Below are 20210 nucleotides of genomic sequence, written 5' to 3'. Positions count from 1 at the left end.
AAATTATTGACCTAAATTTACCACTATCATGAAGCCCAATATGTCACGATAAAACAATCTCAGAATCGCTAGGATGCGTTGAAGCGTTCCAGAGTTATTACCTCATAAAGGGACACTGGTCAGAATTGCAAAAAATGGCCTGGTCATCGAGGTCAAAATAGGCTTGGTCATGAAGGGGTTAACAGCTGCGGGTGGATCACGATTCAGCCCCCGATATCGACCGCCGTCATCATCAGCTCCCCTCCCCCTTCTCTGGGCTCCCCCCCGCGAGCTAAAATAATCATTTTTTGAGGAAAAAATGATTTTTTATTTTCACGGCTCTGCGTTATAAACTTCTGTGAAGCACATGGCGGTTCAAGGTCCTCGCCATACATCTAGTTACTTGGGGGGTCTAGTTTCCAAAATGGGGTCACTTGTGAGGGGTTTCCACAGTTTAGGTACATCAGGGGCTCTGCAAATGTAACATGACGCCCGCAGACCATTCCATCAAAGTCAGCATTTCATAATGTCACTACTTCCCTTCCGAGCCCTGACGTGTGCCCAAACAGTGGTCCCCACCCACATATGGGGTATCAGCGTACTCAGGACAAACTGGACAACAACTTTTGGGGTCCAATTTATCCTGTTACCCTTGTAGAAAAAAAATTGCTGGCTAAAAATCATTTTTTTTTTTTAGGAAAAAATGATTTTTTGTTTTCACGGCTCTGCGTTATAAACTTCTGTGAAGCACTTGGGGGTTCAAGGTCCTCGCCATACATCTAGTTACTTGGGGGGTCTAGTTTCCAAAATGGGGTCACTTGTGGGGGGTTTCCACAGTTTAGGTACATCAGGGGCTCTGCAAATGTAACATTACGCCCGCAGACCATTCCATCAAAGTCAGCATTTCATAATGTCACTACTTCCCTTCCGAGCCCCGACGTGTGCCCAAACAGTGGTCCCCCCCATATATGGGGTACCAGCGTACTCAGGACAAACTGGACAACAACTTCAGGGGTCCAGTTTCTCCTGGTACCCTTGTGAAAATAAAAAATTGCGCACTAAAAAATAATTTTTTGAGGATAAAAAATTTTTTTTTATTTTCACGGCACTGCGTTATAAACTTTTCTGAAGCACTTGGGGGTTCAAAGTGCTCACAATGCATCTAGATAAGTTCCTTAGGGGGTCTAGTTTCCAAAATGGGGTTATTTGTGGGGAGCTCCAATGTTTAGGCACACAGGGGCTCTCCAAACACGACATGGTGTCCGCTAACGATTAGAGGTAATTTTCATTTCAAAAAGTCAAATGGTTCTCCTTCCCTTCTGAGCCCTGCCGTGTGCCCAACCAGCGGTTTCCCACACATATGGGGTATCGGTATACTCAGAACACATTGCACAGCAACTTTTGTGGTCCTGTTACCCTTGTGAAAATGAAAAAGTGTGCTAAAAAATCATTTTTGAGGAAAAATTTTTTTTTCTTTTCACTGCTCTGCGTTATAAACTTCTGTGAAGCACCTGGGGGTTCAAAGTGCTCACTACACATCTAGATAAGTTCCATAAGGGGTCTAGTTTCCAAAATGGTGTCATTTGTGGGGGTTTTTCACTGTTTAGGGACACAGGGGCTCTCCAAACGCGACATGGTGTCCGATAACGATTGGAGCTAATTTTCCATTCAAAAAGTCAAATAGCGCTCCTTCACTTACGGACCCTGCCGTGCGCCCAAACAGTGGTTTATGACCACATATGAGGTATTGGTGTACTCAGGAGAAATTGCCCAACAAATTTTAGGATTCATTTTATCCTGTTGCCCATGTGAAAATGAAAAAACTGAGGCTAAAAGAAAATTTTTGTGAAAAAAAAGTACTTTTTTTTTTTACCGATCAATTTGTGAAGCACCTTGGGGGTTCAAAGTGATCACTATGCATGTAGATAAGTTCCTTGGGGGGTCTAGCTTCCAAAATGGGGTCACTTGTGAGGGAGCTCCAAAGTTTAGGCACACAGGGGCTCTCCAAACGCAACATGGCAACCGCTAAATATTCCAGCATGTTTTCCATTCAAAAAGTGAAATGGCGCTCCTTCACTTCTGAGCCCTGCCATGCACCCAAACAGTGGTTTATGACCACATATGAGATCGGTGTACTCAGGAGAAATTGCCCAACAAATTTTAGGATCCATTTTACCCTGTTGCCCATGTGAAAATGAAAAAGTTGATGCTAAAAGAAAATTTTTGTTGTAAAAATTAAAATGTCCATTTTTTCTTTCCACGTTGCTTTAGTTCCTGCGAAACACCTGAAGGGTTAATAATCTTCTTGAATGTAGTTTTGAGTAGCTTGATGGGTGCAGTTTTTAGAATGGTGTCACTTTTGGGTATTTTCTACCATATAGACCCCTCAAAGTGACTTCAAATGTGAGGTGGTCCCTAAAAAAATGGTTTTCTAAATTTTGTTGTAAAAATGAGAAATTGCTGGTCAACTTTTAACCCTTATAACTTCCTAACAAAAAAAAAAAATTGTTTCCAAAATTGTGCTGATGTAAAGTAGACATGTGGGAAATGTTATTTAGTAACCACTTTGTCACATAACTCTCTGGTTTAGCAGAATAAAAATTCAAAATTTGAAAATTGCGAAATTTTCAAAATTTTTACCAAATTTCTGATTTTTTCACAAATAAACGCAAAAATTATTTACCTAAATTTACCACTAACATGAAGCCCAATGTGTCACGAAAAAACAATCTCAGAATCGCTAGGATCCGTTGAAGCGTTCCTGAGTTATTACCTCATAAAGGGACACCGGTCAGAATTGCAAAAAATGGCCAGGTCATTAAGGTCAAAATAGGCTGGGTCATGAAGGGGTTAAAGGACCACTTTTTTTTATTGTATTCAGAGTGTATTCAAATCCTTACAGGTGGCCATGAAGTGTCATTCTTAGTCTTATAGACTTCTGATGCACTTAGAAGATATTGTGCGAGATATCAGATCATAAATCCAATGAAAAGATGCCAGAGCAGCGATCAAAACAGCAGAAGTTGCCAACTAGTAAGTATTTTAAAACACTCTACACAAACACTCAAGATTGACAACTTGGGAAAAAACAAAAATTGCCGGCGTGGTCCTTGAAAGTTGACCCTTCACAGCGCATTCATGCTTCTTTCTATGAGGGCATCATGATGTAATGACAGTATAGCAAATTTTACAGTTAATATGCTGCACACAGTGCAAGCGTTTTTTGACCGAAAGTCTGATGTCTTTACGAATGTCATCAACACGGTAATTTGTAAGTGACTGACTGCCATTTCCCCATACACAGAAAGCTATCAAGTCACCATTTATGGATGGGCAATCCCACGGCTCAGGTACATGTTTAACGAACAAAATGTAGATTGCACGAAATAATGACCCCAGTGTCAAACAGATCTGTGTCTCACTGGCAGCATAACCTCACTGACTGGTTCCGTTTTAAATTTTTAATTTTCAGTAGGACTTTCACAGCTTTATTGATAAAAGATGCATTCTGCCTTTGGCTCTACATGATATGTAAGAAATTAACAAAAAACAAAAACAAATGCTAGAAATAAAAAGAAAAAAAAAGAATCAGCTCGACCTAGGGCAGACAACTTTATAAAACCTTACAACAGATTAATGTAAATACATTATTTGTCTAAACATTTTAGAAAAAAGACAATGTATCATTAATATAGAATTGTTCCTTCACCTTGTACATCAGGTTGTCTTTAAATTAATAAACATTATACTATTGCAAACCCATCCCCTTATTATCTTCTAACTAAACTAACAGTGCAATGAGACAATCAGCAGGATACAGCATTATAGCACGTCAGCCGTGCACTCGGTAATACAGGTTACAGAAGGCAGCAGAGAGCAGTTTCCAGGTTATACAATGACACTTATGATAAGTCCTCGTCATCCTCTTATACAAAGCGTATTTGTAGTAAGGGCTAATAAAAATGTGATGGTGTAAAGTCTTGGAAACTTATACAATTACTGGTTAGGTTTCATTCCAATGAGAAAATGTTTACAAAATTTAATTTTTTAGGAGAAATTTTTAAAGAACAAAAAAACATACAAAAATAAAATGTATTAAGATTTCCATCATGCTTACAAAAAAAGCTGTAAAAATAAACACATTTGGTGTAAGATTTGAAAAAACAAGACATTGTGATTGCTCAGTAAACAAAATTAATATACCGTATATACTCGAGTATAAGCCGAGATTTTCAGCTCATTTTTTTGGGCTGAAAGTCCCCCTCTCGGCTTATACGCGAGTCATATACCAGGGGGTCGGCGGGGAGGGGGAGTCAGGTCATACTTAACCCCCCGACGCGGTCTTTGCAGCCCCCCTGCTTTTCCCGGTCTCAGGCTCCTTCCTTCAGCGGTCACATGGTACCGCTCATTAAAGTCATGAATATGCGCATATTTATGACTTTAATGAGCGGTACCACGTAACCGCTGAAGGAAGGAGCTTGAGACCAGGAGAAGCAAGGGGGCTGCAGAGACCACGCCAGGAGGGGGTAAGTATATGCTATATTGACCTGTCCCCGCTCCATCGCTGCGCGCTGCCGTCCTCTGTCTGTGATGGTCAGGTCAGAGGGCGTGGTGACGTTGTTAGTGCGCATCGCGCCCTCTGCCTGAAAGTCACTGACAGAGGGACCTGGCAGACAGAGCGACGCGCAGCCATGGAGCGGGGATCGATAAATATCGCCAGTACCGGGGACCTGAGCCAGCGGTGACATCAGAATCTGTCCCCGCCTGCTCAGGACACCGGCACCTGGCCCCCAGCGACAAGAGGTATGCAATTTTTTTTTCGCATTTGCAGCGGCAGCAGCATATGGGGGCATAATTATGGAGCAGCGTATGGGGGCATAATTATGGAGCAGCATAAGGAGGCATAAATTATGGAGCAGCAAATAGGGGCATAATCTATGGAGCATCTCATGGGGCAGCATATGGGGCATAATCTATGGAGCATCTTATGGGGGCATAATCTATGGAGCATTTTATGGAGGCATAATCTATGGAGCATAATCTATGGAATATCTTATGGGGCCATAACCTTTATGGGTCAGCATATGTGCCATATTTTTCTATGGAGCATCTTATGGGGGCATTATTAAACTTTGTGCAGCATTATATGATGTGTATTTTGTATGGAGCAGCTTATGGGGCCATCATGAACTGTATGGAGCATTATATTGGGCTCCTGATTCAATAAGGATATTCAAAAACATTTAACCTACTGAGGTCTCAATTAGTTTTACTTTTATTGGTATCTATTTTTATTTTTGAAATTTACCAGTAGCTGCTGCATTTTCCACCCTAGGCTTATACGTGAATCAATAAGTTTTCCCAGTTTTTTGTGGCAAATTTAGGGGGGTCGGCTTATACGCGAGTATATACGGTAATCATATCCTATATAGTTATACGTTACACTAGCCGTACACATGGTGGATTTGTTACATTGATGTTCACCGCTTTGTTCTAAGAGGTTGTGTAGAAACACAGCTGAATAAGTACTTAATCAGATAAAATCTAGACTATATGCAGGAATGAGAAATAATTTATTGCCAACATACAGAAATTAAATACTGCAAACATTCACACCACTGGCCTTATAGCCACTCTAAACTAAAAAGATTCTTTGAAGTGTCATCCAGAAACTTGAAGACCTCGTTATCGCATTAAAGAGAAGACTCTGAGATTGTGCTTACAACACGGGCGTGCTCAGATCCGGAAGAGGCAGAGTTGTAGAAAGCATTGGTTTGGTTCTCACGATGTTCTCTAAGAAATGGCGGGATAGTTGCAGACTTTACATGCAAAATCCTTGTGTCCATGACTTCACAGTCTATTTGCATCATCACTTCATATTCCTGCTCGTTAATCACATTCTCTGTAGAAGATGCAACATAATTGGTTACGGGTTTCAAAACAAAACCAAACAAATATGATATGCAGGAAAGGTAAAAACACAAATATTTATGTACTGTATGCATTTAGTTTTACTCTTATACAGGAAAATATTCTGTCCATTCCCGCAGTGCTGACATTTCAGACCTTGCCTGAAGCTGCCATTTTAGTCCTGGGGCTCGTTTAGAGGAGGATACTACAGAGATATGTGCTGTTCGAGTAACAATCGCAGAGCACACCGACAATGTAATTCAATTGGGCTGTAAAGATTACATTAAAAAATATATATATTATATATAGCAATAAATCACAGCATGCACTACTCAGTTCCAAATCTTACCTACTCAAGTCTATGGGTGCCGCCCCCCAAAAAAATATACCGTATAATGGATAGTGATGAGCGAGTATACTCGTTGTTCGGGTTTTCCAGAGCATGCTTGGGTGTCCTCCGAGTATTTTGGCGTGCTCGGAGATTTAGTTTTTGTCGACACAGCTGTATGATTTGCGGCTGCTAGACAGCCTGAATACATGTGGGGGTTGCCCGTTTGTTAGGAATTGCTACATATATTCAGGCTGTCTAGCAGCCGCAAATCATGCAGCTGTGTCGACAAAAACTAAATCTCCGAGCAACGAGTATAATCACTCATCACTAATAATGGATGCTACATAGATGATGCCAATGAGGGCGAAAATAATCTGCTGCTTTTTCACACACGGGTGATCCTGGTTTACGCTGGCAGGCATAATGCATTGCCTTAGATATTGAAATATATTAGAGAAGGGTAATATATCTATCTATATACTGTATATAATCTATATACAGTGCAGCTAAAAAAAAAACAAACTTTACATTAAAATCCGCGTCATGATTTAACTTCTTAAAAGTGCACACAATAGGTGAGATAAAAGCAAAAATAGGTATTAGACCTACCGGTAATGATGTTTCCAGGAGTCCATCCTGACAGCACCATGGAGGACGTCCTCCTCCTCCTTACAGGGACAGGAAAGCACACGAGAGGTTAAAAGGCCATGTCCCACCCCCTTTCCCTCAGTGATTTGACAAGTACCACAAGGTGGATGATGCTAGTAACAGTTTAATGAAACAATCATATTACAGCATATGACATAACATAATACAACATAGTATAACATAACAGGGAGGGAACTACCCGTGCTGTCAGGATGGACTCCTGGAAACATAATTACCGGTAGGTCTAATACCCATTTTCCAGGACGTCCACCTGACAGCACCATGGAGAGTACCAAAGCACCTCCTCAGGGTGGGATTACTGCCTGGAGAACTTTTCTCCCAAATGCGGTTTGTTGGCCAGCTAACACATCTAGTTTGTAGTGTTTGCAGAACGTATTAAGACTAGCCCAGGTTGCAGCTCGACAAATTTGATCAACTGACGCCCCCGCCCGCTCGGCCCATGAGGCCGATACCGCCCTCGTAGAGTGGGCTTTTAAGGAATCAGGCGGGCTGGCGCCTTCAGCCAGGTAGGCATCCGAGATTACCGAGGTAATCCAACGCACGATGGACGCCTTAGAGGCCTTCTTCCCTTTATTCCTACCTCCAAAGAGAACGAACAGGTTCGGGTCGACACGCCAACTATTGGTGGCCTCTAGGTATTCTATAACTGCGTGCCTCACGTCTAGCGAGTGGAGCCGCCGCTCCTTCTCATTTCGGGGATTATCGCAGAAAGAGGGTAACACTACCTCCTGGTTCAGATTTCTTGTAGAGGCTACCTTCGGGGTAAATGCCGGGTCTAACCTTAGGATTATACTGTCCTCTCTTATCTGGAGGTATGGATCCTTAGTGGATAGGGCCTGGATCTCCCCTATTCTTTTGGCCGTGGTAATGGCTACTAGAAAGGCCGTTTTACGAGTGAGAGCAGGGATGGCTATCTTCTCACTAAGGGCGAAAGTGTCCGAGCAGAGGAACCGAAGCACCAGGCCCAGGTTCCAAGGCGGGGTGAGCTGCCTAATCGTGGGGCGCAGGCGTGTGTGGCTTTTATAAACCTTATCACCCAGGGATGTGCAGCTAACTGATAATCGAAGAAGGCGCTCAAAGCTGAAACCTGGACTTTTAGAGTGCTGGGCTTGAGGCCTTTATTAAAACCTGCCTGCAGGAACCCTAGTATGTTAGGGAGATCAGGGGTGCCTGCCATGAGCTCGGACCTGCCACCCTCCAGACAGAATCTTTTCCATATCTTCCGATAAATTGCCGACGTCACCGGCTTCCTGCTGGCCTGAAGGGTGGATATGACCTGCTCCGACAATCCTTTTGCCTTCAGGATGTCCCTCTCAGGATCCAAGCCGATAAATGGAGTCTTGCTGGGTCCGGGTGGTGGATCGGGCCCTGGTGGATGATGTTCTCCCACAGGGGCAGTTCGACTGGATCTTCTACTGCCATGGCTCCCAGAAGGGAAAACCAGCTTCTCCTCGGCCAGTATGGCACTATCAATATCACTCTTGCGTGGTCCTCGCGTATCTTTCTGAGCACTGCCGGTATGAGGGCCAGTGGTGGGAACGCATAAGAGAGGGATTCTCCCCAAGTCTGACTCAGGGCGTCTACGCCTTCTGGATGGTCCATCGGATTTAGGGAGTAGAATCTGGGAACCTTCGAGTTCTTCCGGCTTGCGAAGAGATCTATACTGGGGGTCCCCCAGCGCTGACAAAGCTGGTCGAAGATCTCTACGTTCAATTCCCACTCTCTTCGGGTGGATCTGTTGTCTGCTCAGGTAGTCTGCCACTTCGTTTTGGGAACCCTCTAGATGTACCGCGGTCACAGATCGAACTGTCCGTTCTGCCCACGTGAATATCTTTTCCGCCAGTGCCTGTAGTGGTTGATGTCTGGTTCCTCCCTGGTGTTTCAGGAATGCCACTGTTGTTGTATTGTCGGATAAAATGCGGACATGACTGCTCTTTAGTACCGACCGGTTTCTCCGCAACGCTTCCCAGACCGCGAAGAGTTCCTTGAAATTGGAGGATCTGGCCTTGATGCTTGCTGGCCACTTCCCCTGGAAGATCTTCCCTTCTATGTGGGCTCCCCATCCCCACGCACTTGCGTCTGTGGTGACTACCACGTATGGAGAGGTTGTCCAATGCACGCCCACCTGAAGGTTCCTGGACTGCAACCACCAGCGAAGGGACTCCTTTACTCGTCCTGAGAGCCTTAGGGGTTTGTCTAGCGACGCCTGACTCCTGTCCCACCTCGCGAGAATTTCTCTTTGTAACAACCGCGAGTGGAATTGGGCCCAACGGACGCACTGGATGCAGGCCGTCATGAGGCCCAGGACCTCCATTGCTTCCCTTATGGAGCATTGACGCTTCAACAGGCCTCTGGTTCTGGCCTGAATGGACTTCTGCTTCTGCTCGGGTAGCCAGGATATTCTGACGGCTGAGTCTAGGAGGACTCCCAGGAATACCTTTCTGGTGTCTGGTGTGAGGTCCGACTTCTCCCAGTTGATCACCCAGCCTAGGAACTCCTTCACAGTAGTTGTTCGGATCCTGTCTCGGATGAGCGCTTCTTTGGATCTTGCCACCAATAAGAAGTCGTCCAGGTACGGAACAATCACAATACCCTGATCTCTCAGGTAGGCCACCACCTCTACCACCAGTTTCGTAAAGATCCTGGGAGCTGAGGCCAACCCGAAAGGAAGACCCTGGAACTGGAAATGGCAGGTGCGGGCTGGTGAGCTGATCGCGAACCTTAGTAGGCCTTGGGATGAGGGATGGAAAGGAACCTGATAGTATGCCTTTTTTAGGTCTAGGGTGCACATAACTGCGTCCCTGTCTATTAGAGGAACTGCGGATCGGATTGATTCTATCCGGAACCTCCTGTATCTGACCCAGGTATTTAGTGGCTTCAGGTTTATGATGGTGCGGGCCTCGCCGGATTTCTTTGTGATCGCAAACAGGGAAGAGTAGTGCCCTTTCCCTCTTTCTGACGGTGAAACTGGTATTATGACCCGAGTCTAACATGTCCTGAAGATCCGACCACATTGCGGATCTGTGGGGATGGGTGGGGAGGGTGGTCTGCGCTATGCGCACTTACCCCTCCGCCAGCTGCAGCGTTGCCTTCCATCCTGCTCCTGGGGACCAATGTAGTCACACAGCCTGGACCGACCTGTGACGACTCTGGAGAGCGCTGTGGGCCAGGAGCGCGCGCGCCCTGGATTTGAAACTGGCGTCTGACGTCACCGGAAGTGACGCTGGTAAGCCGCGCCTCCACTTCCTGCCGGGCCTCTGCGCGCGACCGCGCTCGGTTCCCCGGTCCCGCCGCCTGCATGGAGCCGCTGCTATGGCGTTCCGGCCTCCCGTGCTGCCAGCCGTCGGCGCCGTCCTGCGGGTACTCGGCCCGCCGCGGGGCCCGGCCCACCTGGCCTGCAGCCCCGATTGCGCCCACATCTGTCGGTGCCCGCTCGGCCAGCCGCCTGCGGGGAGCCGACCCATCCTGGAGCCGAGAGCCCCCCCACCGGGAGGAACGGCTCCCTCCAGGAGCGTCGTCCTGCTCCTGGCCTTTGGAGCCGAGGGACTCCCCACCGGGGAGTTTCGGCCCCGGGACCTCTTCACAGGGGAAGGATTGGACTGGCCGCACGATCCCCTGGGCCCCTCCGGTAAGCTCTCGCGTGTCCCTCCGTGCAGGGACAGGAAAAACACTGAGGGAAAGGGGGTGGGACATGGCCTTTTAACCTCTCGTGTGCTTTCCTGTCCCTGTAAGGAGGAGGAGGACGTCCTCCATGGTGCTGTCAGGTGGACGTCCTGGAAACAGGCTTTGTTGCCCATAGCAACCAATTAACGCTCCGTTTTCACGTCTTAGGCTGGTTTCACATTAGCGTTTTTTAGTGCAGTGCATCGTGCGCGTCCATGCGCCCCTATGTTTAACATGGCGGGCGCATGGTCTAGCGTTTGCACGCGCACGTATGCATTTTCGTGCGCATGCAGTTTTTTTGTAGTGTGCGCCTAGGCGCGCCCGACGCAACCTGTTGCATTTTTGGGTCCGTCCAACGGCGTCAAAAAAACGCATGCGCACTCTAGCGCACGGAATGCACAAAAATAACACATTGCAGTCTATGGGAACGCAGGCGTGCGTATGGACATGTGCATGCCTGCGTTAGAAATCGCATGCGTTTTAAGAGTTAACATGGCTACAAACTGGTTAAAACGCATGAGCCTAAAAAACACAAACACATGCAAAAACGCATGATGCATTTTTTGCATGCGTCTATTGCGCACGAATGCCAGCGCTAAAAAACGCTAATGTGAAACTAGCCTTATACTGCTCTCGTAAAATGAAAACTGCACTCTGATTGGTTGAATATTAAGATTTTGTGGTTTCATTGAACATGTAAAGACTTTTTCGCAGACACAATCTCACAATTTATATCCCAATCTAATCCTTATCTATATGGTGATATACCATATTTTTCGGACTATGAGACGCACCGGACCATAAGACGCACCCCAAATTTTCAGAAGAAAAATAGGGAAAAAAATTAATGCGTCAAATGAGGGTCCGTCTTACAGTCCGAATTATTCAGCTTACCTAGGGGGTAGGGTGTGATATGGAGCGCTGGTGGAGTAGGGTCACAGGAGGTGGTCTGGCTCATCCATGGCTGGTGCAGCAGGTTCGGTGGTGTGGGGGCTCTGCCATTTTGTGAAAGCCCCCACACATCCATCCTAGGCTGATGGGCGACGATTTGGCAGATGATCGGTGGTGCGGGGGCTCCACCGGCATTGGTGGAAATTCCGGAGCCCTAGCACATCCATCTCGGGCTGGTGCGGCACTTTTGCAAGTGATCTGCAGTGCAGGGGCTCTGCCGGCATTTTGTGAAAGGAGCCCCCGTACTTCCATTATTGTAATGCTGATTTGAAAATGGCCGCGCATAGTGAGATCTCGGGAGACTAGATGTCGTCCCGGGAGACGAGATCTCGTCTCTTGAGATGTCACTCTGCGCTTGCGCCGCCTCCGGCGGCCATTTTCCTGAAGCTCAGTTCAGCATTACATTGCGGCCATTTTCCTGAAGCTCAGTGCGGAGCCCCCACACCACCAATTATCTGCCAAATCGCCGCCCATCAGCCTCGGATGGTAAGTGCATCTGGACCATAAGGCGCACCCCCATTTTCCCCCCAAATTTTGGGGGAAAAAGTGCGTCTTATGGTCTGAAAAATACGGTAAGTACTGAACATGTCCCCAATTTTCTTAGAAAATATATTTCTTAGTGTGCTATTAACATAAAAATTGTCACGAGATGTCGTTATCGACCCATCCAATCCACACAGGAAAATAAATCAAATCATAGATGTCCATAAATTAAGTGTAATAATGAGAAATGACACAGGGAAAACAAATTTTGAACACCTGAAGAAAGAGGTGCAAAAAGCCAAGGAAAGTCATGACACCAACTGAAATCTATTCAAGATGTCTTATTACCAAGGTGTCACGCTAGAAACATGTCACGATGGGTAAAACCAGTCAGCTGTCTCAAGACCTGCACAATCCTATTGTTGAAAAACACAGTTATGGCATTGGTTAATAAAGAATTGCTAAACTACTGAACACTCCAGTGAACATTGATAGGACCATAATTCAGAAGTGGAAAGAACATTTCACCATAAACAGGCCATGACCAGGTACTCCCCCAAGATTTCTGACAAGCAGAGGCCTGAAAACAATCAGAAGAGTTGTCCAAGAGCCAATGATCACCAGTGGAGAGCTACAGAAAGACCTCCATGGCCTGTATGCAAGCTCATCACGCAAAACTCCATTGCTGAACAACAAATGTTCAAGCACGTTTACCATTTGATCAACAAAATTTAGAAGTCTGTGAAATATTGGGGCAATATGAGACCAAAATTAAACTTGTTGGATGTCATAATACACATCATATTTAGAGACCAAAAGGCACTGTATACCACCCCAAAAACATACAAACACTGAAGTCTGAAGGTGGGAACATCATGGTGTGGGGGTATTTTTCAGCATACGGCACTGGCAAACTTCATATTAATGAAGGAAGACTAAATGGACAAATGTAAGGAAACTCAATTGGTTTCAGAGAAAGAAATTAAGGCTGCTAAATGGCCCAACCATCCACCTGACTCCAATAGAAAACTTATGGAAAGGACTAAAGCTCAGAGTTCATAGAATGAGCCCACAAAATCTTCAGGGTTTTATGAGTGTGTGTAAGAATGGTCCAGAATCACACCTGAGCAATGCATGCGACTGGTTTCTCCATACATGAGTAGGCTAGAAGCTGTCATCACCAGCAAAGACATTTGTACGATGTATTAAATACTTTTCAGTAGGCGTGTTCAATACTTTTTCACTGTCATTTCTCATTACACATAGCTTAATTTATGAACAACTATGGCTTGATTTCTTTGCCTGTGTGGATTGGATGGGTTGTTAGCAACATCTGGTGAGAATTTTATGTCAAAGGCACCTTTATTATATCTATCCATAATCTGTTATACTAAACGCTCAAATAAAATTAAAAAAAAAAAAATTCTTACAAAATATATAAACCAACACAGTAAATTTTCAATACGATGATACACTTTATTGATCCCGGGGTTAGATGGGGTTGAACATAGGACCAAAAGCCATATATTTACTGCCCTTGGCTTTGGAAGTTAAAAAGTTGTGCTCTAAACAGTTTTCCTACTAGGAGTCATGACTACTTTTTTGTTGGAATACATGAATCCATTCATTTTACCATACAGTGTACTGAAAATCAGGAAAAAAAAAAATCTTAATTTTGATGAAACTTCAAAACCAAAAAACTGTAATTCTACTATTTTTTGTGTTTATTTTCATGCAACAGTGGGGGCTTGTTTTTTACATTGAGTCAGAGGTTTTATTTAAAGAATTTTTAGTTAAAGTTTTAAACGTTTTTATAGCATTTCATTTGGAAAAGCAGTTTTGGTGTGTCAGTTTTTATTAGGTTTAAGGATTACATAATTCACTTTTTTTAATATAAAATTGGTCTTTTTCAGATGTGTGGAATACTAAATATGTTTAGCTGGGGGATGACTCAATATTTTCTACTCTAATTTGTTTTAAAACTATTTTATATCTATATCTATCTATATCTGTATATTCCCTTTAGAGGACATGAACCTGCTTAATGAAGTATTGTAATATATAGGCAAAATAACCAAATAAATCTCCTTAGTACCGCATGGTTTCAGTGATCGTATTGTGTGATATGAGGCATAGGCACTCAAACGAGCAAGCAGCCCTGATTGCAATCTGCTGCGGTCATTGACTTAGGCCTCTTTCACACATCAGGTTTTCAGCTTCAGGTGCGATCCGGCGCTTTTGACTAAAACCGGATCCGTCGAAATGCAATGCCGGATCCGGTTTCCCCCCCATTGACTTGCATTAGAGCCGGATCGAGCCGGATGGCCATGCGTTTCATCCGATTTTCGCCGGATCCGGCAATGTGACGCGATCCGGTGTCTGGAAAAAACGGTGACTGTAACGTTTTTTGTATCCGTCGAAAAAGCCGGACACGCCGGATCCGGCGTGTCCGGCTTTTTCATACAATGAAAGCCTATGAGCGCCGCAATGCGCCGGATCCGGTTTCTTTGGTCTGAGCATGCTCAGTAGCTCTGCCCACAGGACATATATAAAAGCAAGACAATGGGACCCTCAGCCACACCCAACATGCCACCCAAGCCAAGAACCAGGAGCAGGCAGCAGACATCTGCAGCAGCAGCACCATCAGCACCACCCCAAATGGAGCAGCATGCTGAACAACGGGAGGGGAGTCCAGCAGCAGATGAGAGACGGTAATTATCAAATCCCCCATTCCTCCAAACTAGGGCTATGGAATATCAAGATATTCATTGGCCCTTTGTTTCTCTTTATTCAACAGCCGCCCAATAGATGCAGCAGCAGCAGCAGCAATGGCAGCAGCAGAAACACCACCCACAGCCATGGAGTCTGGCCATGAGGAAGACAGCACATCTTCTGGGAGCCCTCCCTCGCATCGTCAGCGTTTGACGGTAAGTTTTTATTTCCAAAATCCATCATCTCTGTAATATATGTGTATTCATTGCCTTTTATTTCAAAACAGGAATCACAAGATGAAGAGGAGCTCCCAGAAGAAGAAGGAAGGGGTGGACAGACACTTGGAGTGGGCTCACAATTGGTAAGTTTTTTGCATCAAACGCAGAAACACAACATCACACTACACACAACACATAGAAAACAATGTTCTGCAGACCACACACAGCAAACAAATGCCTACATCCAAAGACATAACATTTTTTGTTTTCTTCTCTAGTCTTCCCAATCTGGTGCTCGGCCAAGAGGTCCTCGCAGTGCCTCCCAGGGTCGTCGGCGACAGCAACGCGGCGGTCACCAGCGTGTAAGTATAAATATTTTTGCTTTGTTTTTTTGCACTTTTTATTTCATTTCTTTTGTGGAGGCTAATTATGTTATTTTTGTCTTTTTCTTTAACAGCCTTCACAGCGTGCTCCCGACTCTGACGGTGAGGATGGAGGGATTGATGTGGACCGCCTCATCGATCTCGTCAGAGAAAGGGAGCCGCTCTGGAATATGGCTGACCGACGCCACGCTGACCTGATAGTTACCCGACGACTCTGGGAGGAAATCTGTTCGCTCCTTGTGGACCGCTGGGAGGACCTCGAAGCTCGGGCCCAGATTAAAGAGCGTAAGTATATACAGTACCGGTTGCTTGATTTAAACCAGTGTTTCCCGAACTCCAGTCCTCGTGGTCCCCACGGATCATGTGTTCAGGATTTCTATTTACTTTGGAAATCCTGAAAACATGACCCCTGGGGACCATGAGGACTGGAGTTTGGGAAACACTGATGTTGTATACTAACCACTTTGTCCTTTCTCGTTTCAGGGGAGAGAATTGTGAAGCGGTGGCGGTCTGTGAGGGATCGTTTCAAGAAGGAGTTCAATAAAGAGATGCGGGCCCCGAGTGGATCTGGAGGACGCAGGAGCAAGTACAAGTACGCACGAGCCCTGTCGTTCCTCCGGGAGACAATGCTCACCAGAAGGTAAATATTACACACCACATGTGACAAAAAAATGTTTAGATGTAACTTTTTTTTTTCAGCCAGGGCCATACCATGTCACTATTTTAATTGTTTTTTTTTCTCTTTATTCCACAGCACGGTGAGCAGCACTCGGGAGCCTGCATGATTGGACCCTTCTGAGGCGATCCCTGAGGAGACCGGCACCGAGGGACACTTCGACCGCCCCGGTACATCTGCACCTTCCCAGCCTTCCCACACATTCGACCCATCTGTCCCATCCACCAGCACAGGAGCATCGTGGCCGCCTACATTACATGAAGCTGCTGGTGAGGAGATCACTTTCCCTTTACCCCACCCTTCTGCCCCTGCCACCTCTAGTACACCTGCGGGTACTGGGCGGCAGCGGCAGAGGGGTCAGGAAAAGACTTATGCGCCAGAGTTCTTGCATCTGAATGCATCTTTCCAGAACTGTCTAAAAGTCTTGTCAGAGCAAATCTCCGCAGGCTATCAGCAGATCAACTCCAGCATTCTGGAGGTGAAGACACTTCTGCAAACCATGCATTCAGAAGCAAGATCTTCGCCAAACCACACCTTTTTCAGGTCTGTTGTGGAGCGCATGGATACGCTCTCCTGCCCAGCAGATGCATGTAATGCATTCATGCCACGCTGCTCTCCAGCAAGTTACCTCCCAACCTCCTCCTCCCACCACAGTAGTTCCTCCACCTGCACCCCCTCCAGCCACTTTCCATCCTCCCCCTCCTATTACATCTACACCCCCTCCAGCCACTTTCCATCCTCCCCCTCCTATTACATACCATCCACCTCCCCAGCACCATCCACCTCCCCAGCACCATCCACCTCCCCAGCACCAGCAACCTCCCCAGCACCAGCAACCTCCCCAGTACCAGCAACCTCCCCAGTACCAGCAACCTCCCCAGTACCAGCAACCTCCCCAGTACCTGCAAACTCCCCAGTACCTGCAAACTCCCCAGTACCTGCAAACTCCCCAGTACCAGACATCTCCCCACTTCCAGCAACCTGCCCCGTACCAGACATCTCCCCACTTCCAGCAACCTGCCCCGTACCAGACATCTCCCCACTTCCAGCAACCTGCCCCGTACCAGACATCTCGTCACTTCCAGCAACCTGCCCCGTACCAGACATCTCCCCACTTCCAGCAACCTGCCCCGTACCAAACTCCTTCCCCATACAACTTGCCATCAACATCATCTGCTCCTACAGTCCCTGCCCAACCCTCCACTCCACCACCCCTTCTGCTTCCCACATGTCCACCCATTCTGTAGTTTTTTCCACACCTTCACCTCTAACTGTTCCTTCCCCACCACGATCCCAGTCCTCTCTCCACACTCCCAGTGTCGAAGTGTCCCGCAGCCCCTCCAGCAGTATTTCCACCACACACTACACAGATTTATAATGTGTGTATTTAAATAAAAATGACCAGTTTTATGGTTTCAAAGCTTTATAAAACAAGTTTATTAAAATTTTAAAAAAGTTTACTAAAAAAAACATTTTTCAATAAAAGTTAAATTATTTTACACTGGTTGTCTGTCATTTCTTTCTGCGGCGAAAAAGGTTAAATACAGGGTATTTAAAAGGTGAAATGGTATTCAAAACTAGGTATATAACTGTGGGTAAATTTTAGCTTTTTGCCACAGTTGTGTTCCTGGTTGTGTTTGAAGCAAAGTATTTCACCTAAAAAGTTGTGTTTATTGTTGGTGATTTCATAACAATGTACACAACTTTTGTTAAAAGGTGAAATACTTTGCATAAAACACAACCAGGTACACACCTGTGGCCTAAAGCTAAAAATAGAGACCATGACCAGATAGCCAACTTTGGTTGGCAAAGGTATATACTGTTGGTACAGAAGGTACACAAGTTTGGTTAGGGCACAAATCTTTCACACTCTGTCATCCTGCCAGTGTACTCTGCCTTGAGGTGACATAAAGTAAAATTGTCCCTCATTACTGAAACCGTCACAGAACTTCTAGTGGTAATGTCATGGTAATCTTGCAAGGTGGTTTCTTCAGAGGTGTCCTCAATGGAAATGGGTTCCTTGCAGATAACAAAATTCTGGAGTACCACGCACGCTTTGATCACCTCGTCCACAGTTTCTGTCTTGAGGTTGATCGCAGTCAATAGGACCCGCCATTTGGCTGTCAGAATACCAAAGGTACATTCAACCATTCTTCTTGCTCTTGTGAGGCGGTAATTAAAAATGCGTTTTGGTCTTGTCAATCCTCTGCTAGAGTACGGTTTCAAAAGGTGTTCTGACAGCTGGAAGGCTTCATCCCCTACACAGATAAATGGCATAGGTGGACCAGATGTTTGCAGCAGCGGTCTAGGTGGTGGGAACTGGAAGGTGTTTCCATACAGTTTACGCCCCATGGCAGACAGTTTGAAAACTTGAGAGTCATTGGAGCGGCCATAGGCCCCAATATCAACCGCAATAAATTTGTATTCCGCGTCAGCGATGGCCATGAGGACAATTGAAAAATATTTCTTGTAATTGAAATATTCCGATCCCGATCCAGCTGGCTTTACAATGCGGATATGTTTCCCGTCCACAGCGCCCAAGCAGTTGGGAAACTGACATATCTGTTGAAACTTGTCAGCAATTTCAATCCACCTCTCTATTGTGGGCTCTGGTAAAAACTCTTCAGCTAAGGAGTCCCACAGTGCACGGCATGTGTACTTCACTATTCCAGATATGGTGGAAATCCCGAGTCTGTACTGGAAATGCAGTGACGAAAGGGATTCTCCAGTTGCAAGAAATCTGTGGGGAATTAAAAAACAATAAATTAGTTTTAAATCACAGCATTACATACCAAAACTGAGCTATAACACTTGGAGATACAAACTACCACCAACAAGATTGCAGTGAAAGTGTGCTCTGATGCGATCACATCCAATAAATGTGGCTTACCTTAAAGTCACCATCAGACGCTCTGCGGGTGAAACAGAGAAGCGGCAATAGGTGTCCGCTTTTCTTATGAGGTGTGCAATGCGCTCCACCAAGTAATCAAAATTCTCCATTTTCATCCTAACATATCCAAAAAATTTATCCGGGTTTCGTCGAAGGTCCATGCAGAGTGTAGAATAGACCCCACGCGTCATTCTCTTGGCTGTGATGGGGTGGATCCACAAACGTCGTCTACGATGCCTGATGCGCTGCTGTCTCGCTCTCTCCTTCTCCAGAACAATCACCCTCAAACGATTCGCCTCCGCTATAAAATCCGCCAAATTCTTCAAAATATTTCCAACGACAACATCCATCTTCGCCAGTAACTTGCTCTTCTCTCCAACCTGCACTTTCTCCTCTACAACCTGTCAAAGAAGGGCTGTAGGAACATGCTATATATAGTTTTCCAGTAGCCAATCCCGTTCGGAAGGCCACAAGGGTCAATTTTAAAAACCGGATCCGGCGTAATCCGTCGAAAAACGGATAGAAAAACGGATGAACCGGATGAGACGGATCCGGTTTTGTCTGTCAAGAAAAAGACGGATCCGGCAGAAAACCGGATCCGTCACATCCGGTTTTACTAAACATTTGCCGGATCCGGCGTTCCGGCACGACGCCGGATCGCGCCTGACGCCGAAAACCTGAAGTGTGAAAGTAGCCTTAGGGTGTGTGCACACGCTGCGGATTCTGCTGCGGTTCCGCAGCAGTTTTGGCCTCTGCGGGTCCGCAGCAGTTTTTGCTGCGGTGTACAGTACAATTATTCCCTATGGGAATACAAAACCGCAGTGCAGACGGTGCGGATTTTTCCGCGCGGTTTTCCACGCGGTTTTGAAACCGCAGAAAGAATTGACATGTCAATTCTTTCTGCGGATTCCGCTGCGGTTTGCCATCTCTTCCATTGAGATGAAAAACCGCAGTGCAAAACCGCAGAGCAATCCGCAGGTCTTTTGACCTGCAGATTTACCTGCGGATTTTACAAAATCAGCGCGGCCAAATCCGCACCCCAATCCGCAGCGTGTGCACATAGCCTTAAAGTATTTAAGAGTTCTATAGAAGCAACTGGAGTAAGCTAGGGTTGAATGGAGGCAGGTGTGTGTGTATGTGTGTGTGAGGGGGGGTCTTGGGAGACATCTTTCTTTTTCCGCCAGCACTGGTTGTATGTAAAGGAGGCTCACCATTTCAGTATGCTCCATGGACACCCACCTGACATGTGCCGTACATCTGTGTCAGATGTCAGGAAGAGGTTAATAAACTACTTACAGATTTGAATAAAAAGAAAAATCTAGTAAAAAAATGTAACAATATGAAC

The 20210-nt window shown here is 45.8% G+C and overlaps 1 protein-coding gene across 6 annotated transcripts in view; it reads right to left on the bottom strand.

The window, feature by feature from the left end:
- Positions 1–5533: 5533 nt before the first annotated feature.
- ATF6 (activating transcription factor 6) overlaps positions 5534–20210 on the bottom strand; it is a 221644-nt gene continuing 206967 nt past the window's right edge. For 3 of the 6 annotated variants that reach the window (XM_073557961.1, XM_073557957.1, XM_073557955.1), the window contains one exon: positions 5534–5881. In XM_073557961.1, the coding sequence (XP_073414062.1) occupies positions 5673–5881 (209 nt within the window). In that variant the 3' untranslated portion in view covers positions 5534–5672. Of the gene's footprint in view, positions 5882–18623; positions 18716–20210 lie in introns of those variants that run through there. The other 3 variants (XR_012226426.1, XR_012226425.1, XM_073557958.1) reach the window with 2 other exon arrangements.

This window comes from Dendrobates tinctorius, unplaced genomic scaffold (genome assembly GCF_039654945.1).
Source record: "Dendrobates tinctorius isolate UK_male_01 unplaced genomic scaffold, ASM3965494v1 ptg000012l, whole genome shotgun sequence".
In the NCBI taxonomy this organism is placed as follows: Eukaryota; Metazoa; Chordata; class Amphibia; order Anura; family Dendrobatidae; genus Dendrobates; species Dendrobates tinctorius.
The sequence above is the reverse complement of the archived record's forward strand: the minus strand, read 5'-3'. Positions and strand labels throughout refer to the sequence as shown.